Source organism: Heliconius melpomene, chromosome 13 (assembly GCF_056956725.1).
Source record: "Heliconius melpomene rosina isolate 202511_hmr_F chromosome 13, ASM5695672v1, whole genome shotgun sequence".
NCBI classification, from domain to species: domain Eukaryota; kingdom Metazoa; phylum Arthropoda; class Insecta; order Lepidoptera; family Nymphalidae; genus Heliconius; species Heliconius melpomene.
In genome coordinates, this window is record NC_140401.1 from 3,754,700 (window position 1) to 3,782,393 (window position 27,694).

General features: G+C 31.6%; 5 protein-coding genes across 8 annotated transcripts; 4 read left to right on the forward strand and 1 right to left on the reverse strand.

Annotated features, from left to right (window-relative positions):
- Positions 1-1,759: 1,759 nt before the first annotated feature.
- Positions 1,760-5,033, forward strand: LOC146532508 (uncharacterized). The gene is made up of 4 exons (XM_085195500.1): positions 1,760-1,970; positions 2,163-2,246; positions 3,600-3,696; positions 3,960-5,033. The coding sequence occupies exons 1-4, from the start codon at positions 1,947-1,949 to the stop codon at positions 4,925-4,927; spliced, it is 1,173 nt and encodes a 390-aa protein (XP_085051626.1). The 5' UTR covers positions 1,760-1,946; the 3' UTR covers positions 4,928-5,033.
- A 7,677-nt stretch (positions 5,034-12,710) lies between these two features.
- LOC146532509 (cuticle protein-like) lies at positions 12,711-15,645 on the forward strand. Its single transcript, XM_085195545.1, has 5 exons — positions 12,711-12,844; positions 12,974-13,139; positions 13,467-13,543; positions 14,258-14,424; positions 15,171-15,645. The coding sequence occupies exons 1-5, from the start codon at positions 12,833-12,835 to the stop codon at positions 15,301-15,303; spliced, it is 555 nt and encodes a 184-aa protein (XP_085051671.1). The 5' UTR covers positions 12,711-12,832; the 3' UTR covers positions 15,304-15,645.
- Positions 15,646-15,755: 110 nt separating this feature from the next.
- On the forward strand, positions 15,756-17,301 carry LOC146532510 (uncharacterized). The gene is made up of 4 exons (XM_085195535.1): positions 15,756-15,892; positions 16,032-16,457; positions 16,553-16,719; positions 17,124-17,301. Exons 1-4 carry the CDS (start codon positions 15,881-15,883, stop codon positions 17,212-17,214), a joined length of 696 nt encoding a protein of 231 aa, XP_085051661.1. The 5' UTR covers positions 15,756-15,880; the 3' UTR covers positions 17,215-17,301.
- Positions 17,302-19,803: 2,502 nt separating this feature from the next.
- LOC146532511 (uncharacterized) lies at positions 19,804-21,107 on the forward strand. Its single transcript, XM_085195547.1, has 4 exons — positions 19,804-19,815; positions 20,018-20,350; positions 20,551-20,717; positions 21,020-21,107. The coding sequence occupies exons 1-4, from the start codon at positions 19,804-19,806 to the stop codon at positions 21,105-21,107; spliced, it is 600 nt and encodes a 199-aa protein (XP_085051673.1).
- A 2,062-nt stretch (positions 21,108-23,169) lies between these two features.
- Positions 23,170-27,590, reverse strand: LOC146532512 (uncharacterized). Of its 4 annotated transcripts, none has more exons than XM_085195524.1 (5): positions 27,536-27,590; positions 24,802-25,023; positions 24,145-24,726; positions 23,818-23,984; positions 23,170-23,371 (listed from the first exon to the last, which is right to left on the reverse strand). In XM_085195524.1, exons 2-5 carry the CDS (start codon positions 24,859-24,861, stop codon positions 23,302-23,304), a joined length of 879 nt encoding a protein of 292 aa, XP_085051650.1. In that variant the 5' UTR covers positions 24,862-25,023; positions 27,536-27,590; the 3' UTR covers positions 23,170-23,301. The 4 variants fall into 4 exon arrangements, with proteins under 4 accessions (XP_085051650.1, XP_085051649.1, XP_085051648.1 ...); XM_085195523.1 differs by having other exon boundaries at positions 27,343-27,589; XM_085195522.1 differs by having other exon boundaries at positions 26,445-27,589.
- Positions 27,591-27,694: the final 104 nt, after the last annotated feature.

Genomic DNA, 27,694 nt, shown 5'->3' on the forward strand with positions numbered 1-27,694 from the left:
TAAAATATTTATTTCTTCACCTAATGGTTTTTTTAATTAGATAGTATTGTATATAAAAAATAAGATTTGCTAGCGTTTTAATAGTTACATAAATGTTAATCATCATCATCATTATCATCAGCCTGTTCTCGTCCACTGCTGCCCATAGATAGGCCTCTCCAATGGCAAGCCACTGAGCTCGAAAAAATGTATATATATATATATTATTATTAAATTTTATCTTTCTCTTTCTTAGTATATATATATATATATATATATATATATATATTAAATTTTATCTTTCTCTACTGAATATAAATCAACACAAATTTGGTTTCATGTTATTTAATGGCAGTATAAATTGACAAAAACTTCACTCATAAATTTATGGAACTATAAAATTAGGCAATTCAACAATAAAATATAAGCAGTACGACATTAATATACCCATTTAGAACGGTATGCACCAACTGTACCTACTACTGTACACACGCAATTATTACATCTAACGCATTCACTTTCGTTGATTTGCATGCTCAGTTGCGTTTTTGAAATATCAACACAATTGTAACAGTAATCGATTCTAAAACATATACTACAAGGTTCGCTTGAGAAATACTAAATGGACAAAAAAGATAATAGCTCGATACGCTGTTAGAGACAAATTGATTAATTTTAATAGTATTTTGTTTTTGTTAAAATTTAAATATATATATACACATAAATGTGATGCCAGAGCGAAGAAATTAATGAATGAATGAATATAAAATATTTCATTTCTCCAATGAACCAATAAACTGTCGTGTTAACAGTCGCACGCTTGTGCCCCTGAGTCACGACTGGCTTCAAGTGAAGTTAGTGTTCACAGTCTTCAAAACTTATTCAAGAAATGGATAAATTGTAACAAGCGCTAAAGAATTAAGTATTTCTTCATAAGGGAAATAAGTAATTCTTCGGGAAATATTCGTATATGAAGATAAATTCCCGAAGAATCTTTTTTTTATACTTTCTTGATTCGTATCAAGTGTTTTGAAAAATGTAGTCTCTAATTAATGCTACTTCTGTATATAGTACTCCTGTATGCTATATGCGGAATATATGTGATCGTTTGACTTAAAGCTCTTCACGACTACAGCAAAGAATCTATTTGTTAGGTATAACATGAATCAACACAATTTCCATTAAGTATTTAGAATGACACACACTTTTGAATATGGTGGTATATTGTCAGGTCCAGTTTTTTATCGTTATTTTTTTTAGAACTTCTTTCTCGAATGGCAAAATTGTCATTAACTCACTATTAATCAGAGATTAATAATTTTTAATGCTTTTGAATCTATTTCATGCTTTTCAATCTATACTTGAGTAATCCTAAAATAAATTGAAGAGAAAAAGGAGACACAGAGTTCATACATCTTTTTTCCATCGAAGGAACTCTTTGAGTCATATAAAAGGGTAGTTGGATTAGGGCATATGATATAGAACATATTTACCTATTATTACTATTTTACTAAATTTAAAAAACCATACCATTTAAAACTTCACAGTTTTTTTAATTTATAAATACTAGTATATTATATTGTCTTTGAAAAGATAAAACTCAGAGATGTACAACTATAATAAACGCCTATGTTCTTTCAAAGTTAAGGAAATTCATTATAGTTTCTATCCGGAGTGGGGTAGTTATACTATATGGCTATATACAATAAAGTAATTAAAGATAGCATAGTAAGTACGTGACAACAATCATTAATATGTGCGTTAGTGTGTATGAATGCGCATTGTGCAGATAGCACAGTGTGCGTTTATAAATAGGTAGGTGATGAACGTTGCATGCCGTCTTCGCGTAGCCTCAACCTTGGATATGGACAGGTCTATAGTATTTTTTGCTAAATAATAAAAAAAGTAATAATTTTGTAAGTAGTGCATGGTGTTGCTATATAGTGGCTTCGACCGCGTAGTGGACTATGGCTAAGTTACTAACAGTATGCGTAAGTATAATTTGATTTGATAAATTTTGAATATATACTAATTTGGCTTTATATATACATATATATGTTTTTTGAATATATAATTTCAATATTATCTTTCATTATTAATCAGTAATCGTTGGTTAATAACAAAATATTATTTTTACAATACTTATAAATATTTGCAAGTACAAATCTTGAGGTATTTTACAGGTTCTTTGGGGAAAATTACTTTTCGTAATAGCTCAAAATCATTTTATAGACGAGTCCATAGGAGTTCAGCAACAACCAAATGATGTATGTATTTCCTAAAATTAATTTTACTTTAAGTTACTAAAAATCCATTTCTTATTTCTTTACAGTGATATAAATGACATGTAACTAATATACAAAATAATAAAACTCTAATAATTTAATAAAAACAAACAAAACATTGTTAAATATTATAAAATATTAATAAATATATAGACTAAAGTAACATATAAGGCAGATTATATATAACTCAAACCAATTTGAATAAGCACACTAATTTACGAAACACTCGTTATGTTATGTCGCAGAGTACGCAAATATTGAAAGTGAGCCGATGTTGTAATATAATGGACCAGTTTTAGTATCGTTCACCCACTTTTCCCCATAACCTGTTTTATGTGGGTAAAAGTACAATTGCCATTGCCAGTTATATCCTTCTTTTTGATATTGCACTTTACGTTAAACGTGATACAATCACAAACAAAATTGAAATTTTATATTACGTTAATATATGGTAATGCATAGAGCTATTACTTAATTATAAACAATACATTAATATAAATAATAAATTAAAAACTTTTACTTTAATAATCATCTGAAATTATTTGTTTTATTGATGAAAGTATGAATTATACTAACTCTACGAAAAAAAATGTAAGCGATCTGTCATTGACATTGAAAACGATGCGCCGGCGCACGCTCGCTCATCTTGAACTTGAGAAGATGGCCGCGGGCGAGTGACATTTAGCGACTTCTGTTTACAAACATTAACCAGTTTGCGAGCATTAACCGATTAATAATATGCTAATAATCCAAAATATATTAAATTATATAAATCTTTCTTTTTATAAAAAAATATTCTTTTATTATTAACATGATATAAAATATCTATCTTTTCTTAATTTTGCATATTCTTCATAAATATTCACAATTTATAAGATTTCTTTTACGCTTATGCTTCTAAGGCAATTGATTATCATGAAAGTTTAATTCATCAATGTCATGCGAGCAATAAAGAGGCTCATAAAATTTTTGTAGCTAGTAAAAAAAAGCAAGAATGTATTCAAGATGCGTATCGCGAAGGAAAGCGTGGAAAGTGTTATGCTAGATATACTAAATAACATATTTACTCTCACATCTTTTCAACTTGATTACACAAGGTGCATTCCAATTTTATGGAAACTATTAAATGACTCATTGATTATTCTGAATATAAAAGTATAATCAACTAGCATGCAATCAATATCTTAATGAGTAACATACGAAGTCAGCACACGCGAGGTATCATTTCACACATTCTTAGTTTTTTTTTCTATCTTTACAATATAATTATGAGACATATACCATTTTGTACTTAATTATTGTTGAAAGTCAGTGATTATTTATTTCGTGTTTAAGGAAACTCCTGTTTATTCCTTTGGTTATGGAGTTGCGGATACACAAACTGGTGATGTTAAAACTGTTTGGGAGACTAAAGAAGGTGACACTGTCAATGGTGAGAATTTTCAACAGTATTTTTTTTTATCATTTTGAGGTTTATAATATCTCTTAGGCTTAAAATAACACTAAAAATGAATATAATATTTTTTTGTTTTTATTTTCTTTTCAAAACAATATTAAGGTAAACTATTTTATTTCATTAATTTAATTTTCATACGTGAAGTTTTATTTTTATGTAGGTAATCTACCATAAGATATAAAAATTCAATCAATTTATGAACTATTTTTATTAAAATAAAAATTTCGTACGATTTCAAGGTCATTACAGTGTAATAGAACCAGATGGATCTATGAGAACTGTGGAATATTCTGCTGGACCAAAATCTGGATTTACTGCAACTGTTAATAATGATGATTATCCAATTGAAGCAACTGCTGAAGAAAGTAAGTTTGAAGATAAAGCTATAAGAGATTATGATAGATATTACGATTTTTCAGAAGATGAATATAGCGATGCTTCTTACAAAGCCAGTGAAAGAAAACGAAATCGACATCCTTATGAAAGTTTATTTAAAGATTATTCATTGCCAAAACGACCTAAATATCCTTTAGACTCGGAGCCCAGTGAGTATACTCATAGTTTTACTATAAATCATCCTCGAGATGAATTAGAGCCAGAAGCAAGTGCTCAAAGCCATGTTGGATTCAAATTTGACCCAAATTGTAAGACAAAACAAAAAAAGATTAAAAATAATTTATATAATAGCGGAAATACAGATTATCGAAGGCAAAAATATCCACCTCTAGGATCTGATTCTTACGACAACGGATATGATAAATACGTTAGTGATGCTTCTAACATGGAAAAATTAATCCATAAATATAAGCATACAGACGAATATGCACCAATGAAAGCAGACGAATATGATTGGTCTTCTACCAAACATGGGTATTCGGGGCCACCAGATTCTCCTCCAATTGATAGCTCATATAATGATTACACGCCCGCTCGGCCCAAAAAAAGATATAAACCTCATAAAAATCAGGAACATTTTACTGCGGAAGACTTAGATGATTATATTTTAATACCTAAACGTAAACTCAAGAAGCCTCCTAGAGTAGCAGAGCTTGAATATGAACCAGAAGTAGATGATGAGTTTGATGAGAATATTGATGACGACCGATATCGTAAGCCACCGCGATCACCTACTCATAAAGAAGTAGTCCGAAAAGTTGTAAAAAAAAAGAAGCCCGGTATAAACTTATTAGATATATTTGATATTTAAGTTGTTAAATACAAATTAGAATAAGTATTAAATTTTATTCTAAAGACTTTAAATCTGAAGACTGTTTTGTTTGTGCTAAGATTAATAAAGAAAATATCTTTATTTACATTCTTTTTCATTATTTTAGTTTAATTCAAACAAAGGACAAATATATTTTATAATAAAAAGTTATTTATCTTAAAAACATTCAAAGATATTACTATATTTTTTTAAATTAATTGAAAATAGTTATTTTCATTTATTAAATAATTAATTTCTTTTATATAATATCGTAAGATTTGGCCATAAAAGGACAGAACTGTAGAGGTGTAAATACTGCCAAGTTATTATTTTTGACGGGTCGATCGATACCTTTTAAATGCGCTTGCGCAACGGATCTTACAATGATAGTGAAAGTAAAGAAACTGGAGCAAGTAGGTGTGTAGCCTATGTATTACCTCACAAGGACGGTTAAACTATTTTACACTATAATATGCTAATTGCTACAAAGAGATATTTGAAAATAAGATGTTTGAAATATGATTAATATATATATTTTTATTTTTTATTTGTGTAAAGTTTACAAATTTCATATAATCAAATTTATTCAAATTTTGCAAAATGCGCAGTAACTAGAGAAAGAAGGGATTATATTACATGGTTCTCTATACGGTACAAAAATTAGATTTCTTTTGAACTATTCTATGTTGTAATATATATTAACACTTGTGAGTCCTCTGGATAAAAAATCTATCACAGTTCACAGAAAGGTTTCAGTAAGATTTAAAATACTATATTATGTTAAAAAATTGAAATTAAAATAGAAAAAGTTTGAGTTCGTCGTTGCACTGCGGCGTACGGCTGGCAGCATTCTCTGGGAAAAGTAACATTTCCTCACTCTCGCAACAAGATAAAACGCCGCGTCGAGTTCTTCTCAAATCTTTCGAAAATTGTGCAGAAAGTGGAAAACAGAGTGTTTCTAAACATTAGGTTCACTCTACCTACCATGGTGTATTCGATATATACCGTATTTTTGATTTTAAATAGTATATCTGTGTTGTAGATTAATTTAGATCAATGTATTCATAGTTTTGTAACAACTATATAATATGCAAATATTTATTAACTGCCCTACTTTCTTATTATAACGGGTTAAATAGTGTAATATATGTAAGTACAATTGTACATATATGAATGTATCGCATTTTAATACACACCTTGTATATTATTACGATTGAGATACTAGAAGATAAGACTGTTGACAAAATGCTTAATAAACAGTCTTACTACACAATTAATTATCATTTTTAAATTTTTTTTCAATTGTACGCTTTATGCCTAACTGCCAGATTTGTGGCCAGAGAATAGCAACCACTATGATGTATGCATACCTCTCTTCACCTCGCCAGGAAGTAAGAACTTTAAGTATAACCAAATATATTACGCTTGCGCACAAGCGTGTGACTCTAAGCGCGTCAGGTGTGGATTCGATTCCCATTCGAGGCAATGAAATATTAAATATTTTAATTTCTTCGCTCTGGCGTCGAGGCAAAAGTGCGGTGTTGAGTTCCACCACTCAACAGGCAATGCCTCTAGAATTTAACAGACAGTGGGCAGTGGAGAATTAACACTAGGCTCCCTCAGACTACTTTGTTACAAGCGAGAAGCAGCATGAACTGAAAAAAATATATATGGTAAGCTAATTAGCAAGTTATTTTTTTTACAATATGCGTATACAGCGGAAATTGTGTGTCCATATTAATAATTGTATGAATGAACAGAAATTGCGAAACGAAAGTGAGAATTACGCACATTTACCGTAATGTACGGTGTAATTGCTTCGTTATTTTACATTTACTTTTTACTTACTTTACTATTACGATAGAGATTAGCATGAGTATCGATCATACTGTCTGATTATTGGATTGGATTATTGGATAGTTGTGGGTTCGAATCCGATTCGGAAAATTGATATTTAATAATTATAATTACTTTCTATAACATGTTTCCCGATTTGATAAGTTTTACAGATTGTCGGCGAAGCCAGATGCCTGCTGTACAGGCAATGCGACAGCTAAAAAACGTTACAAGTTTTATTCAATGCAGATAATTCCAGATGATATCCTATATTTTTTCAGCTTAATTAACTTAAAATTGTCTTTTTTAATTAATTACTAACTTAACAAGTTAGTAAAACATATTAAGACAATTTTTTTATTTCATAATTCACCTAGTTCACAAATAAAACGAGTTTCATATCAATCAAACTAATAAGAACGAGAAAATAACTCATTCATAGAGTTAATCTATTATTTATGTTCTATATCTCTATTAATAGTATACAATAGGCAAAGAAACTAAGCTTAAGGTTAGTTTTAGTTAATGTTATTTACAGTATTTAGTTTTTTTTTTAATAGAAGAAAGAAAGAGAAGTGAAAAAATGAAATATTTAATTTCCTTGAGTGGGTTTTGAACCTCACAACCTCTCACTCAATTTGTACACAGTATTTAGCATTGTAGAGCCTTACTAAAAACACGACTGTGGTTCCGACCCTCCCCAAGGGATCATTTTCGTTTGCTCGCACTGATATACTAACTAACGTAGTATACTATACTAACGTAGGAAAAAATATGCATCTAGTTCGTTCCAGGCGCTCTATCTTGACACACATATCAAGACACACTTCCGTTTACCACTTGTTGCGTAGCGGAACTTAACTCCGCACTCCTCGACACCAGAGCAAAGAAACAAAAACTATAAATATTTGATTTCCTCGAGCGGGAACCCACAACCTATCGCGATTACACGTATGTTCCACGACTGGTCTCTATACAAAATTGAACATAAAATAAAATAAGAAACCAAATAATTGTAGGATATTTGGTAGAATATAAAAAATAGACAAGCGGATATAGCCCCAGTCTAGATAAGCCGTAGCTATTAGAAGTAAGTGTCTAACTCTATGTATAATTCAACATACACATGTGGTCGTGAACATTCACCGCGCGGCCATGACACGGCCGCTATTGTCGCAACACCGATACCACTCTTTCGTTTTACCCTTTAAGCATAACCATATCGTTCTAGATTGACATTTATTAAGTTTAAACTATAATAGTTGCCTTGGACACTCATGTGTGGGATTTTAAAAATTAGACCGGTTAAATGCTTGTTTTTGAACTAGTATACTGTTGCGACTTTGTTCGAACTTTTAGAGTAAAAGAAAGTAAGTTTAAATTATGTAAGACATTTTGCAGCGTTCTTTCTCTTTATAACACTAAAAAGTATCTTTGGTGGGAAACGGAAGCGTCTTAATGGGAACGGAGTGTCTCAACTCTAGGTTAACAGGTTCCCTCTGCTTACCCCGAAATATATCCACATTTTGCGGGGTAGGCATAGCATAAAACAAAAAAAAATAAGAAAATGTATTCTAGGTCTGAGCACGCAATCCTTACGAATAATACTATTAGGCATAAATACAAATCAATGCGCCGCCGTTGAAGTATTAATTATCTAATTAGCGTATTTCACTAACATACTCGTAAATACATTCCCGTATGTGATAATTATAGGCTTATATAAATTTAAATTTACTGTTGAAATAGAACAAGCCGTGTTTCTTTACGATATATCATGATACTATCTTTCAATTTAATGGAATAAATTTAGCTTCGTTTAAAAATGTGTTAATTGAATTTAAGTTTTAAACGATATAAATATTTAAATATTTTTTATAATATATTGTTTAATATTATTTGTAATATTTAAATATTTTTTTAATAGTATATTTCACTCACTCGTTGTCTTATTTAAAAATATTAAAACTCCTTAAAGTACAATGATATAGGAAAAACAATAAAAAATATCAGAGATATTAGATTTTTTATCCTCTATTTTTCACCCACGTTTAAGCAATTAAAATTACACTATTCTTAATTACGAATGAATCTGAAATCTTTGTAATTTAATGTTTACTTCGAGACTAAAAAGAGATTTCTATTACGATAGTATATTTTAGTGGACCAATAACCATTCAAAAGCTTTGAATAATAAATCACACTGAAATATCTGTTGAATGAATCTTTTGTATTTATTGTACTTACAATTTGATTTCAATACAAATTGAAACAGAAAATATACAATTGCATATACCTACATATATTTTAAACATTTACGTCCAATGAACTTAGTAATTTGTGGCGCAGTAGGAACGTACGCAACACACACAATGATGATAGGTTCAGATCTTGCTTAAGTAAACTGTTCACATGAAATATTTAAAAAAGTCTCTTAGCTTTCCATGGATTCATCATGCAGGTGCCGGGTTCATCGTGTTGCAGAGAGAGCTTGTAGATGTGCCTGGAAGCTGCGACCTAGGTATAACCTTAAAGGCTTTTATTGAAATGCTCATTAAAGTTTACCTTCAACGTCCTACTTTATTATTTCTACATATAATTGGAAAACAATGAATAATAGAGACATTTCATTCATTATTTTTAAAAAAATCTCAAATATTGGAAACTTTTACATTTAGCTAAAGCAATCGAATATAAAATGTTTCAATAGCAACATTATTTGCCACCAATGAATGAATGTCTAGTATAGAGAGTCTAGAATGTTCCGCTGAATTTTTCGGTACATTGCGTATTGAGCGGAACTAAACGCCGGAGTTTTGCTTTTGTAAAGAATAATAATGAATGCATAAGATCATCAAATATATTCAAGGTGTATTAATTATGCATTAATTAATTCAATCGCAAATTACCGTGCACGATAAAAATAAAACTCGCGTGCCACTCTGGCGTTTGAAATAGAAAACATCTACCTTAATTTTGGATCGACCTTCGATGCAGCAATTAACATAACCCGTTACGCAGGATTTGCATAGCGCCAGCTAATGACAGGCTGACTCATTCAATGATGATATTAGGCTTTATTATGCTTGCATTTAATATTAATTTTATAATTTTTATGTAGAAGTTAATAAATATATGGTTATGGGTTCAAATTCAAAGAAATGTGAAGTGAATTTTAAATACAAATGTGTTCTTTACATATTCCTATGATTCGTGTGATTTGAAATAAATAATAATACTAATATAAATAAGCGTTTTATTAAGGTAGTAAGTAAATAAAAATTTGAATACTTAAAGCTGTAGGTACTTTGTCTTGCCAAAGTATATTTGTTCGAATTGAATTTACATTTGTATCGAGCCTTAGTATACCTATATATAAAAGGCTACCGATCACAATCTTTATTTTAAATGATTAATGAATTATTGTAATTGTTATATTTTAAGATTAAAAAAATTTTTCATAATGTCTTAGATTAGTTAAAATTTGAAGATTTTTTGGTTTCTTACATCTTTTCTACTTAGTATTATAGGAATCACGCACGAATAAAATAGAAAACGCTCTATATCTAATAGTACATGTTAATAAGATGAAAGTTGTAATTTTGATTTCCAAAGCACGTAATCCAGTTTATCTTTTGACGTAACTGATTTTAGTGTTTGTATATCCTTCTTTATAATACGAGAGATATAATACAACTATATATTATAATATATAATTATGGTTGTATATAAATAAAACAACCATAATTTCATTCTTCTTCTATTTCTGCCAGGTACGTAGAGTACCTAGCGTCAAGACACTATTATATCTGTTATTTTCTCATTTTCGAAAAGTTGCGTGTTGAGTGGCGGATCTCAACGCCGTGCTTTGTTTTATTGTGTTTGAGTATTCTATTATTGGTATCTTTTATGTATACAAGCATATTTATATGTAAGTTAAGAGATTTTATTTATATGTAAGTTTAAGTTTATAATGCTGTGCTATCTTTGGCACTTCATACAGTGTTTTTTCCATACGAAAATATAATTCAATGATAAAATAATTGAAATTACTTTGATGTCTTAATAAGGTTGTTGTTTAAGTATACCTGTACGTGTATGTACATATCAACATAAGAAGTCATATTTTACATTTTTATCTAATACTAGCTTTCAATATTCCTTCAATATCGCGAGCTGGATCGCAAATCTTTGTTACATTTGGCCATTTATATATAGAAAGAATTCATGACCTACTATTGAGTATAACATTAATATGATAAGTTTTAGTGTATAGCAATATACAATCGACTAAAAATACTATGGACCAATCAAATCGAAATTAATATATATTTTTTATATTCAAATAAATTTTGGTATACGTTAGTGGAAAAGTGTTTCTAATTTATATAAATTTAAATCGGTTGTTTATACAATAACGCCTTTCTGTTGAAGTCAAGGAATCATGAAAATCAATCAAATCATGTATCAGTGTAGGCAAAAGCTAACACTAGGCTGGTGTTAAGACACTCCGCTGCCGCGAAAATATTCTATGAGGTTAAAATATGAAATATTTTGCTTCCTCGAGTGGAAATCGAACCCACACCCTGTAGTATAGTTTTCGTGAACTATTTTTTATATTTGCAAAAAAACTATTTTAAAAAGTATGAGTATTACACTAATAATCAAGAATCTGAACTGATTTTCCATCCATCTTCAAGAAATTGCTTGGTAAATGCCTACCGCTCGTCGTAGAGCAAGTAAATAAAATATATAATTTTAGTATAATCATTCCCCGGTATGGACATCGCACCCACTAGAATCGCGTCAGGCCCCGGCCTACTACACTACGATAACCTTAGCTTAGAAGACCACTTATATATTTTATACATAATTATTTTTAGTAAGTGAATACATATTTTTTGTACAGAAAATTTAATTTTTCTATTTTATACATTGTAATGATTGACAACCAAAATATTGTTGTAAACTTTAAGAGAAGGAAAAAAAACAAAAGAAAATCTACTTCATTTTCTTATAAAAAGAAATATAAAATACAAATTTCTGTTTTTATTGCCTCTTAAACTCTTTTCGAGTTTTACGCAATTCATCTCGGGTTACGCGAAACCCATTGTTATCTAACACGCTTTATCCACAATCAATGCCTTCATGCTAAGTATCATGTCCATAAGTCAAATGGTGTGGAGTTTTCGTGATTAACGAGTGAGTGAGTTTTCAATTTCATATAAATATTCTCCATTACACAAGCAATTGAGTTTTCAACGTAGGCTATATTCTCATTACCAACACCAGGTCTTAGAAAATGGAAATATGGGGGAATGAATTGTTTTCATTTACTCGCTCAGGCTCAACAATGCGATGTTTGCAGCAAATGCAGCAAAGCATGGGGATCGGAGTGTCTTAACAATAAGTTCCCTTGGCTTGCTTTAAGTGGAATATAGCGTAAAGCTTTTGTTTGTTCAAGTTTGAATTCAGATAAAATAATCTGTTAAAAGTATTTTTTTTTACTTTATGATAAAAAATAATTATTTTTGAATAGAATAATTATCTTTAGAACTGTACTTTATAAAATTTAATTTATTTTGTGTTATATACTCATAAGTGTATGAATTTATGGTTCTTAAACCAATTCTTAAGCTGTTCAGCGCCGTTGTAAATATATACTATGGACATACCCAATACATAACATAATATATTAGAACCAATAGTCATATTTTTTTCAACAATTCAAATGATTCTTCCATATTCTCAATATACGTAGATAGATATAGATATGATAGATTAAGTAAATTGTACTATTGTCTTTCATAAGCTCTTAAAAGGAAATATTGTTCCGCTTATCCATACTTTTCTTACTATCTAGATTATTGCGGGCAGCGCCCTTTATACATACATACATACATACTCACATAGTGTTGTGTGGCTGCGACACCGCAGGCGGGACCTTAGTTCTACCTATAGGGCATAGTATTAGTAGTCTCTATATAAACGCCAAGTATCTTAGTTTTAAGCACACATCAGGTCTAGAGCTTAAGGAACCACCGCCCGAACTAATAATAACTTAAGAAAATGTTCGCAAAGGTAATGTCATATATTATTTATTATTATAATAACAAAACTTAAAAGACCAAATATTGTATATTTTTCTATAAAAACATTTAATTATCTTTTTTCTATCTTATTATAATATAATCCCTTATCTTTTTTTAGGCAATCGTCGCTTGCGCGCTCCTGGTTGTAGCACAGGGAGGACTCATAGCGAGTCCTCACGGAGCTATCTCATCTCAGAGTATAGTTCTTGGACATCCTGCACCTGCCATCGCCGCTCATGCTGTTGCTCCTGCATTGGCTGCTCCTGGATATGGATTGGGACTAGGTAGTATAAGACTTATTGACGACTTTTGAAAGTCTGCAATATTTGAATATTATAACGCATCTTTATTTCTAATCAATATTACTTTACCTTAAGTTCATAATTTTTTTATACATATATTTTTCGCACTTTCTTACCATATAAAAAAATATTATATTATCGTTTTTTACAAACGTAAGTTATTTAAAATTTGTATTGCACATTTATTTAAAGCTAAGAATTTCAAGCAAGTATACGAGTATAAAATGCTTTTTGGTTATTTTCATAATAAAGGATAACTGTAAATATTGGCCAGAAATACTATAAATATATAATATTTTCTATTATTAGGTCACGGTGCCATCGTCTCACACGCGCCCGTGCTGCACGCGCCTGTGGCCCACGCCGTTGCCCCTGTTGAGGTTTATGTAAGTAATATTCAAATTAATATATATTACGCTATACATTACACTATATATCTAGAAACGCAAAGACGTGTTCAGCCAAGATAAAAAAACTCTGCTGTATATATTTATAATATTATACGAAAACAATATTACACAGACCAGCAGCTTTTGAGCCCTTCCCAACTCGTGAACTATCTAGTCGTAAATAAAATGAAATTAAATTTGGCACATTTTTTAGGCATTTTTTTTTTAGTTTTATTTGACCGCCCTCCTATATTTTTTTTTAATTTAATTAATTTGCTTAAACGGTAACCGTATTAATATTCAAAATCGGAATTCCTACGATTATTATAGGAATTAACTAGCGGCCCACCCGCGGCTTCGCCCGCTTGAACTACATGATTATTTATTTAATAAATAGAATTGACTGATAGCACGAAGCCGGTCGTGGTGCAGGGGTACAAGCTTGCGACTTTAGACAAGAAATGAAATATTTAATATTTTGATTTCCTCGCTCTGGTAACGAGGTAAAGCGTGGCGTTGAGTTTGCCACGCAATGCTTCAAGAACTCGAAGGAAAGTGGGGAACGGAAGTGTTTTTTGGGCAATGAAATATCTTAACACTAAGTTCCCAGGTTCCTTCTACCTACCCCGCTATGCGTTGAATTAAGTACCAAAGTAATTTATAATATTAGAAATTTGACCCATATCTAACAATGACGTTTTACCACTTTAGGCCCATCCCCGCTACCAATTCAACTACGGTGTCACTGACGGCCACACCGGCGATCAAAAGAGCCAATGGGAAGCTCGCGATGGCGATGTTGTAAAGGGACAATACTCCCTCGTCGAACCCGATGGCACCATCCGTACTGTAAACTACTCTGCTGACGATCACAATGGGTAATTCAATCTTATTATATATTTCTACCAGTATATAAAAATTATCAATACTAGTAAAAGGTAATAAAGGTAATAATCGTACCGAGGAGAATAAGATCTTAATATCTATATATATAAAAGGACTTGTCCTCACTGACTGAGGTAAGACGCACGCACAGCCGTAACCGCTGATGGTAGCAACGTTAAATTTGGACAAAAGTCTACTTTCGTAATCTGGACATCCACTAAGAAGGGATTTTGAAAAATTTTAACCTTAAAGGGGTGAAATAGGGGTTCAAAGTTTCATTTTTCAAAAATATTTCATTGAACACATGTTTCAGGGGTTATTAGAATTAACCCTTAAATACGCAAGCGAAGTTGCGCGCGTCCGCTAGTATTCTATAATTAGGAGATTTAAAAAAAATCATATTTACGGTGCAAATTATTATTTAACACTGAGCGATTCATATAATTATACATATATAAATTATATAATTGATAATGATTCATAACTATACGCCTTTATCGCGTGGTTGACAAGGCCTGAAGGTGCGGTATTGTAGTGGATTCGATGATCTGTCGAGGAAATTTTTACATTTTATACTTTTTCAACTAAGGCATCAACTCCATATATTTTTCACTAAGATAAATTCAAGTAAAATATACGAGATAAAATATATGAAAGTTTATTCTTGTAAAACTATCTAAATGTAATGTACTGTAGAATATAGATCTATTTATATTTCAAAACAATTTGTTTGTTTCAGTTTCAACGCTGTAGTGAGCAGACAAGGCCACGCTGCACATCCTGCCGTTGCAGCCGTTGCCCATGCTCCCGTCATCGCCGCTGCTCCTCTCGGCCACGGCTCCCTCCTCCATGGCTCCCTCCTCCATGGCTAAAGACTTGAAAACGACATATTTATTACCTTTATTTACTTAGAATAAGACAGAATGCGACAATGTTACTGAATGCTTCCTGGTAATGGTACAACGGATGGCTTATAGGCACAGCGTTTCATAAGGTGTATCTAATATGGGACGACGGCCCAAGACTTCACAACCAGTACCTGTTTTTGATGGGTGCTAACTTTTGTATTATAATTTCTTTTAGTTTGTAAGTCTTTCTCCGTTTTCTTACTTAGTTAGGAGTATACATTTTATGAAACGTTAGACAATGCCTTATGGGTGCTTGACGAAGGCTCCAGATTTTGCTTATATTATGTAATATACCTTTCTCATTTACTTTTTGTGTTTTATTTTAATATAATCAACTTTTACTTCAAAATTTAAAGACCCTTCAGCTATAAAACTACAAGACAATCACTGAACCGGATTTTTACTCTACTTATTACCAAATTTATATTTTGACTTATTAAGTTGTCACTCCAAAACGAGATCTTAAACAGAATATAAAAAGCATATACCGAATACAAAAATTATCATTTGCCTGCAATCTTTACAATCATAAACATTCAAAATGATCTCTAAAGTAAGTTACTAGAATCGTATATAAAACTAAATTAAAATATAATTGTTTATATAATATGTTTATCTTATAGTACAACTATTCTAAGACATCAATTAACTATTTTTTAATTTTATTACTATAATTTAATATTATTTTTCAGATTCTCTTACTTTCTACTGCACTTTTAGCAGTAAATGCTCAACATGAATCACATGGGCCTGCTATATCTTCACAATCTTTTATTCTTCACGACGTTTCACATAACCAACACGGATATAACAACATACAATCAAATAGTCATCAGATCGCGCCAGTGCATCAATTAGTCAAAATCCAGCATGTTGCACCAGTACATCACTCTGGATCTGTCCATCAAGTACAACCAATACTTCATCATGCACCCTCTGTTCACAACAGTGGATCTGTGTACCGTGCTGTTCCAGTAGTACAAAACGTTGCTCCTATCCAACATTACACAGTTCAATCTATTCAACACGCCTCACCTATTGTGCAACACATTCCACCTATCCTAAAACTTTCCAACAATTACCACAACGAGGGATCCCACGGCCACCAAGAATATTACGTAAGAAATTCTTTTTCTCTATATAAAAAAATAACTATTTAAAATTCTTATATTAGCTCATAAATTAATATTTACTAATGTTTTTTATCTTACAGGCACATCCTAAATATGAGTTCAAATACAGCGTAGAGGATCATCACACTGGCGATATCAAATCCCAGCAAGAGGCTCGTGATGGTGACCATGTAAATGGGTACTACAGCCTGCACCAACCCGATGGTTCAGTACGCACTGTACATTATATTGCTGACAAGCACAGCGGGTAAATATTATTTTATTTTATAACAAAAGTTCATACAAATAAGAACAAATATGTTCTAATTTTAATTTTATTCTTAACTTCACGCTGTATCCCGCACTCAGCAGGGTAGGCAAAGGGAAACAGTTGCTAAATCACTGCTTTTCCCCATTTTCCTCTAAACTCTGGATTACGTCGTGGAACTAAATACCAGCTTTCCGAAAGAGCAAAGAAATTAAAGTATTATATATTTAATTTCTTCGATTGGGAATCGAACCCACATCCAGCCGCATATAACTAGGACTGGCCTCACAGTTGATGTTATATATTTATATACTATGTAATTGGGTATATACTTATATTAAGGCAAACTGAATAAAATTGTAATTCTATACATTTAATAACAAATATTATGTAATCTCTTTCAGATTCAACGCTCAAGTACACAACTCTGCCCCATCAGCCCACATACAGCCTGCTCATCATGTTGAACCGCATTATGTTCTTTCACACCATTAAGATTTTTTTTTAATTATATTAAGTGTAGAGTAGTAAAATAAAAAAAACAATTGTTTTAAATTTTAAAATAAAATCTAGTCTTATGTATTTTGGTATTTTTTTTGTTAATACCCGATTCTTTATACAATTTAAAGTTATTTCACGTGTTGAGTGGCGGAGCTCAACACCGCGCCATGTCTAACAGAGCGGGCAAATGAAAATAATATTACTCTAGCTTCTCATTTCCTATGTCAGAATATATAAAGCCGTCTACATAAAACGTCGCAGAAGCTTACATGTAAATTAGAGTCTGTGTGCAAAAATATAGTTATTTCACGACTATTGTACTCGTATACGCATAAATTTTGTTAAAAGTCTTAACATTTAAGTCTCGGCACTAACGATATGGGTACAACTTAAAATAGGACCCGACTGTTTATCCTAAAGAAATATTGGACTAGTTGTTTTCTTTTCAATTTTATGCAGTTGAGATTTTTGATTTTTTATAATTGTGTTACTATAGTTTTTTGAATTATAGTATTTTACACTTTTTTGTTAGTAATGCTTCTATTGTTATTATTTGCTTCACGGAATTAATATCTTGTGGATTTGAACCCGTACAGTCCACACTCACAGTATACTGGCAGTAGGCTATAACTGCTATTATCCTTGCGTAATAAGGGCAGACTAACGTACGAGTATACCTGTTATGACAACAATGAATTTAAATCATTATATCTCCTACACAGTTACTTAAAATGTAAAATGACGAATGGAACTTGGTTATTATTTTTAAATATATATTTAACGACACCCCACTAGATGTAGGTCATCGATTTTGTTTTCATTTTGACTATATGGCTGTTTGTCGCTATGGTGAATTTTAATTTCTGTCACATGTTTAGTGACACGCAATAGTATTTAGGACCTGAGTTATAAATTGCACGAATAGCTCACTTCTGCAGATCAAATATTGGTTGAACACCTATATTTATGGGCTGCATTACCCCAAAGTAAAATCACATAGGGCATAATACTGAAGTAGCTGAAGTAAATAAGTCGGGCCGTTTCCACGTCATTTAATTGTTTTTTTTTTGACCGGAAAAGCTGCTGAGCTAAGTTAAGCTATTCGCCAATCCATTAATAAGGGGTCCAACAGTATGAGTGGCAAAGCCAGGAATTTCTTGGTTTATACGTATACTTCCTTATTAATAATTAAATAAGCTATGTTCAAGTGAACTGTACATTATACCACTGTGCTATATTGTCACTAAACTATGAAACATTTATAATAAATAATAATTAAAACAATAACATGATATGCTTAAAAGTACACTGTACTGGTGTACTTTTAAGCAATGTTATTCCAAAATTCTAAAATTCTCGTTATAGTAATAAAGAGGAAATAGGTTGTTCTTTGCGTATTTTTTTATTATGTATTTTCTTAATTCATCTGTCATTGCCCATCCATGTAACACTATAGGTGCTACAGGTGCGTTGCCCGCCTTTAAGAGGAGATAGATGTGCCTTTGAAGGTTGTCGTATCAACCTGGAAACATTGCTGCAGGCAGGCCGTAAGGTAGGTAAGGTGGAAGGAAGTGCAAATATGTAATGCAAGTTGTATAAGTAAATTCGAGTCCAAAATAAAATTAACTTATACAACATATTTCGTTTTAAAAATTCGAATTTAATTTTTATGTTTCAAAACTGTAATTTAAAAATTGTAGTAATTTTGAACTCTCCAATAAAAATTAAAGACCATCGTAGCACAGTATGACAGCGTCCGGCTGTAAAAGCGATGATGAGTTCGAGCCGCACTAGAAAGAATGGTTATATTTAAATTATTTTTTAATTATCGCTCTAGAAAACAAAACGCAGAGTTGAATTTCGTCACTTAACGCCCAATGTCCCGAAAAAGAGTGGAAGTAAAAATGGAAGAGAGTATGAAACAGATCTTCTTATACTAAGTACTAAACGCCTACCTTGCTAAGCAGGAACAAATGTACTGCTCAGTTTTTAATTTAAGTTTGGAAAATGCTGAAAATAAGGTTTGACAAAAATAAACCTTAACATTTTAAATATCTAAATATAAAATTATATAAATTTAATAAGCAAATAACTCAAATTTAAGCCAATTATATCAATCTATCTGTCTCCCGTACAAAAACGCGGGGGCATTTAAATGAAAATAAAGTGGATTTTTTTTATTTATATATATAATACCTATATTTAAATAAATCTACTGGACAAAAACTTGACTAAAATAATTTGCATGACTTTACGAACCTAATGTCGCTCACTTTTTATTTATTACATTATTAACTTTTGAACATTAACCAAAAGTAATAAAAATAAATAAATCACTTTTACAATAAAAGCATTAAATATTTTTAATAGTCGAAAGTACTTTCATTGCTCTAAAGGTACGGCTGACATTATTAACTGATAAAGCGATTTTCAATACTTTACATAAGGTGTAATGTTAAAACTCGTTTTACATTTATGAATCCTGTACAATATTACCGAGGGATTTGAGTATAAAAGCTCCATTTTTGAAAAAATAATTATCATTCGCTTGCGAAGTTCACAAAAAACACATACAGAGCAACCATGATCTCTAAAGTAAGTAAATAAAGGATTATGTTATTAAGTAAATAAAGCATATAGCAGGGTAGGCATATTGAACCTAGTGTAAATAGAGGGAATTATCTATCACTAGGTTCTCTGCCTTTCCCTACTTTCCTCCAAATTTTCGAGGAATTTGTTCCCCCGAGTGGAATTCGAACCCACAACAGTGTTATTAAGAGATCGTATTTTTTTTCAGATCGTCACCGTATCAGCTTTGCTAGTGGCAGCAAGTGCCCAGCAACATTTAAGTGGTCATGCCACGTCATCCCAATCTATCATTCGTCATGACATCTCCCAAAATCATGGATACCAAGGCCAATTGACTCAAGCGTTTCCCATTTCCTACCACCAAGCTCCTGTCAGCCACCATGCCATTCCTATTGCTAGCCACGGAAGTCTTCAATCTGCTGCCATCTCACATCACGCATCTCCTATAATTTCCCTTCAACACGTTTCTCCTGTAGTCCAGCACACTTCTCCCATCCACTATAACCAATATGAATCTGGACACGGACATCAAGACTATCATGTAAGTTAAGATTTTCTGTTTATTTTCTGTTTTTTTTTTTTGGTTAACAAAATCTCTCTGTATGTCATAATCTTTCTTTAAATATATCAGTTTACATTTGAAACATGTAAATACATTTAAATTCACAAGAATTTGGTAATTTTCCGTGCCGTCATCAATGCTTCATATTTGACAAATACTGTATAATACATAATTTCCAGGCTCACCCGAAATACGAGTTCGCGTACAATGTAGCCGACCACCACACTGGCGACATCAAGTCCCAGCACGAAGCTCGTGATGGTGACCACGTGTCCGGCTCATACAGCCTTCACGAGGCTGACGGTACCATCCGCACCGTTCACTACAATGTTGATGGACACAGTGGGTAAGGAGACTTGCATACAGATTAAAAATATTTTATTTATATCTTAGTAATATAATTATATCTAAAGAAACTATTGTCAAATAGTTTGCAGGTGCACCTCGACAGTGCTAGTTTTCCAAATTCAAAATTATCTATATTATTTGTATTTTGCTTTTTTTTTTGAGTTTATATAATAGTGATCATACTACACCTTATACTTTAGCCATTTGAAATACATATAAGAAAATTCTATTATAATAAAAGTAAAGAGATAAACTATTTTTATCATTAGCAAATGCTTAATTCACAAATATTATTTTCAGATTCAATGCTCAAGTAGAGCGTTCCGGCCACTCTCAACACGTCCAGCCCCAACACCAAGCCCCCCACTACGTACTCGCACATCATTAAGAATTAAACAATGTTCCTAATAGAAAGTTATCATAATATATGTACTCGTATACCCATCAATCAAGCTATTGATGAGTCTAGTCTTTTAATATGTGTTCCAATTTTTGTATATCGATTAAATATAATATTGTGTATTGAATAGAACTTTCGTTTTTATATTTTGTTTTAAGGCCCCTTTCAAATTTAAAAAGAAGTTTATAATATTATGATAGTATCATAATTAGATGTAATTTCTTTAAATTCTATTTCCTCGAGTGGGGTTTGAACTCACGACCGTCGCGTTACAGTCACAAACTTGTGCTTCTACGCCATGACGGTCTTAGATGTAACACGGATTAAATGTAATGTGGATATAAATAAATGAAGATAACGAAACTTACACTTTCAGAATAGTTTTATCTCACGCATACATAATATATAAATATTTTCTTGATATTCATAAGTTTTCACTTAGCGGGGTAGACAGAGGGAACCTAATGTTCCTTTCCGCAATTTTCGTCGAATTCTGGAGACATTGCGTGTTGAGTGACAGAACTAAACGCCGCGCTTCGCCTCGAGGCAATTTACTTCTAACTCTACTATAAAAATGGAAATATAACTTTAAATAACTATTTCATCTCCTCGAGTGAGGATCGAACCCACAACCAGTCGGTGTTACAGTCGCACTTTGAGCCCCTGTGCCACGACTGGCCTCAACATACGACATACCTATACTCGTATATACGAATAATATTTAACCGTGCTTATAATACTTTAAACCAGGAGGCGATCACGGCTCAATCGTATAAGCGTCTGTAAGCACGATGGTTGTGGATCTCCAATTGAGATAACGATTTTTTTACACTTTCTCGCTTGGATAAAATAAAATGTGGCGTTGAACTTCGCAGCTCAATATCCATCGAATTAGGGCGGCTAGCGGAGTGCTTTCATAAGAGACGTACTCTTCTACCGGGTACTCGGGTAGGCAGAAGGATATTGAGATATTGAGATATTGAGATATTGAGATATTTCTTTTTCATTAAGACACTTCCATTCAACATTCTTTCAACATTCAATATTCTCGTTGAGCGGAGTTTTGTAAATAAACAAAATAAATCACTTTTGATATCTTTTAATATTACTTTCAAAAAGATAAACTGTCAAATCTTTATCTGTCTTGGGCATAGTGATAGTTAAATATGCATATATATATTATTTTATCAATATATTTATTATATTCTAAAGAATCTAAGTATAAAATTTTGTACGTAATATCTGATTGTCTATAATTAAAACATGTAAATGCAAAGAAACAATGCGTCAGCCGATTCTTTCATTTATGATACAATCTTAAGAGTTCGCTAACCCCAAATAAATGGTGTCTTCCGTCTCGTCCTTTCACTGTCTTTAAAATAAACTACCATTTTTACACGACTCCCGCTAAACTGTCCGTGTCTAAATGCCTTTATTTAATTCCAAGTGATTTGAATACAAAACTGATATTTAGCATATTCTTACTATTGCTATAAACATATAATTTCACTAGAAAACAACACGTATCAAATTGTCGTCCGCTATATTTTTCTTTATATTGAATTATATTTGGATCAGCTTATATTTTTTTCTAGCTTCATGCTGTATATTGGGAACCTTCTGCTTTGAGACTCCATTCTCCGTTAGAACAGGTTCCCCCATGTCCGCCGAATTCTTGAGAATTCTATTCGCTTTGGGAATCGAACCGACAACCGTCACGTCTAGCAAAGTGCCATGTGTGTGTCTAGTGCAGTATGCAATGACAGCCTCTATTTGTTTATATTAAACAATGTATTATACACAAAACTTAAAACGCTATTAATTCTTTGTTTTCTTTAGCTTCTTTAATAATTAGTAATATAAAGAGGGTAATGTCAACACAATGTGAATAAGTCCTCTTTCGTAAGCCATGAAAAAAATATATAAATATTGACTATATTAGAGAAGAGAACTACTACTTACTTAAAAATTAGATATGCATGCTGTTGATATCTATTTAAAAACTACTTTCTTCTGGCTTTTTTTTGGTTGAGATTAAAATAAAACATAATTAAGAATTAAATAAGCATTATAATAATAGTAATAGCAACATTTTTAAATTACACATTTAGTAACAAACAACAATATTTATAACAATAAAAATAATTTAGGCTTCGCCAGTCTTCCATAAGTAATAATTAAATTAATTTTCATGATGACTCTCAATATGGACGTGTTGACCAGGGGCTGAGTGCTTTACAACAGCGTTGAATCTGGAAAATAAAAATAAATATTCTGGCAATGTTTTTTTTTAAATTACGATATTGTATGGATTTAATTTTTTTTTCGGCTACATATTGTATCCCTCATGTAGCTGGGCAGCCAGAGGGAACCTAGTGTTAAAACACTCCGTCCCCCAAAACTCAAAGCCGCGCTTTTTTTTTGGTAGCGAACAAAATGAAAATATTAATAAACAGTTATACATTCCCCTGAATGGGAATCGAACCCACAACCATTGCGTTACAGTCATACATACGTTTGTGACTCTTTGACAGCCTTAGTATATATATTTAATGACATTTAATAAGTATGTATATTTTCAATGGCTTCTCTTTATCATTTTTTAAACTTGTTAAATTGATATTGTTAATATCTTAAAACAGTTAAGTGTATTTAAGCGTATCTAAATTTACTAATAGAAAATAATAATGCTGTTTACCCGTGGTGTTTGTCCGAGCTGTATTCAACAGTTCTCACGGAGCCATCAGCTTCGTGAAGAGAGTAAACTCCCTTTACGCTATCACCATCGCGGACCTCATGCTGGAACTTGTTGTCTCCGGTGTGGGGATCTTCAACTTTGTATTCATACTGGTATTTGGGATAAGCCTGAGAAATGAAATATTAAGGCTAAAATAAATAAACACAGTTTGACACTATTATATAATATTAAGATGCATAGATTCTAAATGAAGAAGCGAATGGAATGTCGATGTAAAATGAGTTCCGGAAATGCGTAAACTTAATAAATTAACATGATTAAACTTACATAATAGTCGATAGGCTCATCGTGGGAATGGGATTCTACTTTATGGTGTTGCTCGTGATGTGCTGGTGCTTCATGATGTGCGGGTGCGTGATGTTCAGATTCTTGGGCATAGTGATAGTTGTGGGCGGGGACGCGGATGTAGTGAGCTTCATCATGGGATTGGACTTGAGGTGCTTCGTGAGAAACCACAGGATAATGTAAAGCTTGAATGTTGTTCTTAACGTGGTGTCCTTGTTGAAGTTTTACTTGATCATGGCCTTGATAATATTGCTTGTAAGCTACTGATGGTTCATTGTGTCCTACAAAAGATTCTTGCGACTGCGATTCCTCGTGAACTGATGGTTGATAATGAACTATGCTTTGAGATGAAACAGCAGATTCGTGGTGTCCGTGCAATTGTGCCTCCGGAGCGCTATGTGCTTCTTCTTCATGGATAGGTGCTGGTTCCTGGTTTACGAGGCTGAAAGTTTTATGTACAGATGGATATCTATACTCCTTTAGTTGTTCCCGATGGACAGGCTTGTATTTGTAAATATGTTCCTGGCTGTAGCACGCAGTAGCGGCGATGGTAAGAATTAAAATCTGGAAAAACAATATTGTTAATTTTTAAACATTCTAAAGATATATATTTGAACACAAAATTATTTTTAAACACACTTTAGCTAACATGTTGATCTTTCTTCTGAGACTTCCGCAGTGAAACTGATGAATTAGCATTGGTTTAAACCTTAATATATACTGGAGACGTTACGAGAAAGAACTGAATCAATCTCTTACCGCTTGGGGCGTCACATTTGTAACCCAACGCACGCGCACTCTTTGTGTGACGTAATTTACGTAACCAATGTGAAGGTTGTTAGTCCAGTCTGACTAAAAGTACTGAAAATTCAAAGTACTCAAATATGTTCATTAAATTTTTAACAATGCCTTTCACTCGCAACAATTAAAATATGTATGTTTTATTTAATTAAAAACAATCATATAATATGCGGAATATTATTTTAGCACTAAAATTTTTAATTTACTAGTCAATAGCCACAACTTTGCCTATTTTATATTTAACTTTCAGGAAATTCCAACATTTTCCAAAATTACACAGGATCTAGTAATAATTTGTCCGCTTCTTTCGCCCGTCCTAGTATAGACTTTGGGTGTTAGATATTAATGAAATTCAAATTTCCGCATCTTTCCAATTTCCATGATTACCTATGTATGTACATCATAATTACCTTAACATTTTTTATACATGTATATATCATTATACATCACGTTTATCATTACCATTCACGATTAGAAGGTAAATATATATTTCTCAAATTAAAATTAAAATTGTATATACACAGAAAAACAAACTTATTCCAAACTAAATTGTTATTTAAACTAAATTAACATAGCGATAAAGAATTCTGTCAATTTGAAGTTTCTAAAACTACCACTACATACATACCAAGCTAATATTAGTATTCAGATTTAACATAGATCTAGTTTTCGTTGCATCTCCACCTAACGTTTTAGAAACTCTCTGTACCTACATCTTTAAATTACCATAGTATTATATGAAATTTTATTACCGTATTTATTATAACAGCACATTTAAATTGATACAGTGAATCATAAAAAATGCTTTAGTTGTTATTATATAATTGTAATTAACAGGCTCTTAAAGCATTTCTCGTTCATAAATAATATTTGTACGAGTGTTTCAAGTGTTGAGTATAGATATTTTTATATTTCTTACGATGGTTTATTTTATTAAATATTCATTATGGAAATAGTGTTTTTTTGTGTCAAAATAAAAAAAAACAAAAACATACTCAAATTTTACTAGATTAATAAATAATAACAATTGCAGAAATTCAATGCAATAATTAAAGGTGCAATAAAAATGACAGCGATTGCAATTTTTATTGAATCCTTTTTAAATATTGTTTTAACGGCATGTAACGGTCCTGAATATTTATTATTCACATAAAAACCGTAGTTTAAAAAGAATATAATTTGGTACCGATGCCAATCGAAAGTTACAGGATGTTTATTTCCTATACAAGATTTAAAATAAATACGTTTTAGATTAAACAATATTTTCCTAGTATTTATTATAAATCTAGTGTACGAGTATGAGGTCAGGCATGGCGCAGAGACAAGCATGCGACTGTAAGCACGAGGTTATGGGCTCGAATCACACTCAAAGAATTTGAACTCAAAGAATTGAAATATTTAACATTTTTATTTCATTTATTAAGAGATATATATAAGTATGTATAGTTAATTAACATAATATTATATATTATTTATATTACCTCAAGTAAAACAGAACCCACGAACACCGCGTTCAATTGGACATTTAAACTGCGGCACGATAGATTCATTTATTTATTACTATTTTATTATTGTGATTATATCGTTTAAATAGTGCAATAACACGCAAACTGTTTCCTTTTATCGTGTAACAACAGAAGAAATCACTATGAACGTCCGTGTTGTCGATTTGATAGATTGCTTATGAATTTTCGGGAATTGAATGTTTGAGTGTCCGAACTGAATGTCGCGGTTTGCCTTGTTACGAGAGCGAAGAAATGAAACTATTAATAAGTAATAATTAGTAATAAATTCACAGTCATAAAGATATTTTCACCCAGAGTGAAAATTGAACTTATAACCAGTAAATAAGTTTATTTTCGCCATCTGGTAGACAAAGTCGGACAAAGACGCACTCAATATGCCTCAAAAACTGGGTAGAAAGTGGGAACGGAATTTTTCAACAGGTTCCCTTTAAAATGCTGTATATAAATTCATGAAGTACATTTTTATTTAAGCGATATTTTTTTGAAAGGAAAAAAAATGAAAGTACCGCTTAGTAGGTAAATTTAATTATATAAAAATAAGGTATGCGTGCGATTATTTAATGTTAAATTTAAAAATTCAGGTCAGTCCGATCACTAGTAACTTGTATAAAAAGTTTTAAAAACCAACAATCGAATGAATGCTTAACAAATAATATTATGCGACAATTGAGTTTTGGCCTTGGTCTAATAATTATTTGAAGAAAGAAATACTTTAAAGCAAACAGGCCGCTTATTACGTTGTGTTGCAGTTTTATTAGAGTTTTTTATTCAATTTTAATAATTATTAAACTCGAAGTAATTATTAAAATAATCATTAAGATATTCATAATTCTCAATCTTTTTATATGCTCACGCTATATCCTGCTAGGATGTGCAGAGGAGGGAACCTTGAAATCTAGTGTTAAAACATTCCGTTCCCATTAAGACACTTCGGTGCCCCAAGTTTCCGTTTCCGTTCCGGCCTCAATTTTTAATATCATCTCTACACTTATAATTCTAACGATATTTCCAAATAGGATACGCTTATCTGATGAAACCAGTCCCACCAAAAAGAAAGTACTTGCTATTGCACTCGTATCGAAAGTACATTGAACAATTGAACATCGGTACGACTGGTTTTATAGATTAGAACAGTTTAAAATAATTACCAATTAACTCGTAATATTCTAAAATAGAATATTAATTGCTTTATGAGATTTCTAAAC

What these genes read in the sequence shown, in the direction of transcription:
- LOC146532511 (XM_085195547.1), top strand. An exon ending in ACGGACATCAAGACTATCAT is followed by an intron (nt 20,351 to 20,550) that starts GTAAGTTAAGAT and finishes CATAATTTCCAG; the next exon opens with GCTCACCCGAAATACGAGTT. An exon ending in AATGTTGATGGACACAGTGG is followed by an intron (nt 20,718 to 21,019) that starts GTAAGGAGACTT and finishes TATTATTTTCAG; the next exon opens with ATTCAATGCTCAAGTAGAGC.
- LOC146532509 (XM_085195545.1), top strand. An exon ending in TGGATATGGATTGGGACTAG is followed by an intron (nt 13,140 to 13,466) that starts GTAGTATAAGAC and finishes TTCTATTATTAG; the next exon opens with GTCACGGTGCCATCGTCTCA. An exon ending in TTGCCCCTGTTGAGGTTTAT is followed by an intron (nt 13,544 to 14,257) that starts GTAAGTAATATT and finishes TTACCACTTTAG; the next exon opens with GCCCATCCCCGCTACCAATT.
- LOC146532510 (XM_085195535.1), top strand. An exon ending in ACGGCCACCAAGAATATTAC is followed by an intron (nt 16,458 to 16,552) that starts GTAAGAAATTCT and finishes TTTATCTTACAG; the next exon opens with GCACATCCTAAATATGAGTT. An exon ending in ATTGCTGACAAGCACAGCGG is followed by an intron (nt 16,720 to 17,123) that starts GTAAATATTATT and finishes AATCTCTTTCAG; the next exon opens with ATTCAACGCTCAAGTACACA.
- LOC146532508 (XM_085195500.1), top strand. Translation starts at nt 1,947, where the DNA reads ATGGCTAAGTTACTAACAGTATGC. An exon ending in TTCAGCAACAACCAAATGAT is followed by an intron (nt 2,247 to 3,599) that starts GTATGTATTTCC and finishes TTCGTGTTTAAG; the next exon opens with GAAACTCCTGTTTATTCCTT. An exon ending in AGAAGGTGACACTGTCAATG is followed by an intron (nt 3,697 to 3,959) that starts GTGAGAATTTTC and finishes TACGATTTCAAG; the next exon opens with GTCATTACAGTGTAATAGAA.
- LOC146532512 (XM_085195521.1), bottom strand. Translation starts at nt 26,513, where the DNA reads ATGAATCTATCGTGCCGCAGTTTAAATGTCCAATTGAACGCGGTGTTC. An exon ending in ATGAGCCTATCGACTATTAT is followed by an intron (nt 23,985 to 24,144) that starts GTAAGTTTAATC and finishes TTCATTTCTCAG; the next exon opens with GCTTATCCCAAATACCAGTA. An exon ending in AGCTCGGACAAACACCACGG is followed by an intron (nt 23,372 to 23,817) that starts GTAAACAGCATT and finishes TTTATTTTCCAG; the next exon opens with ATTCAACGCTGTTGTAAAGC.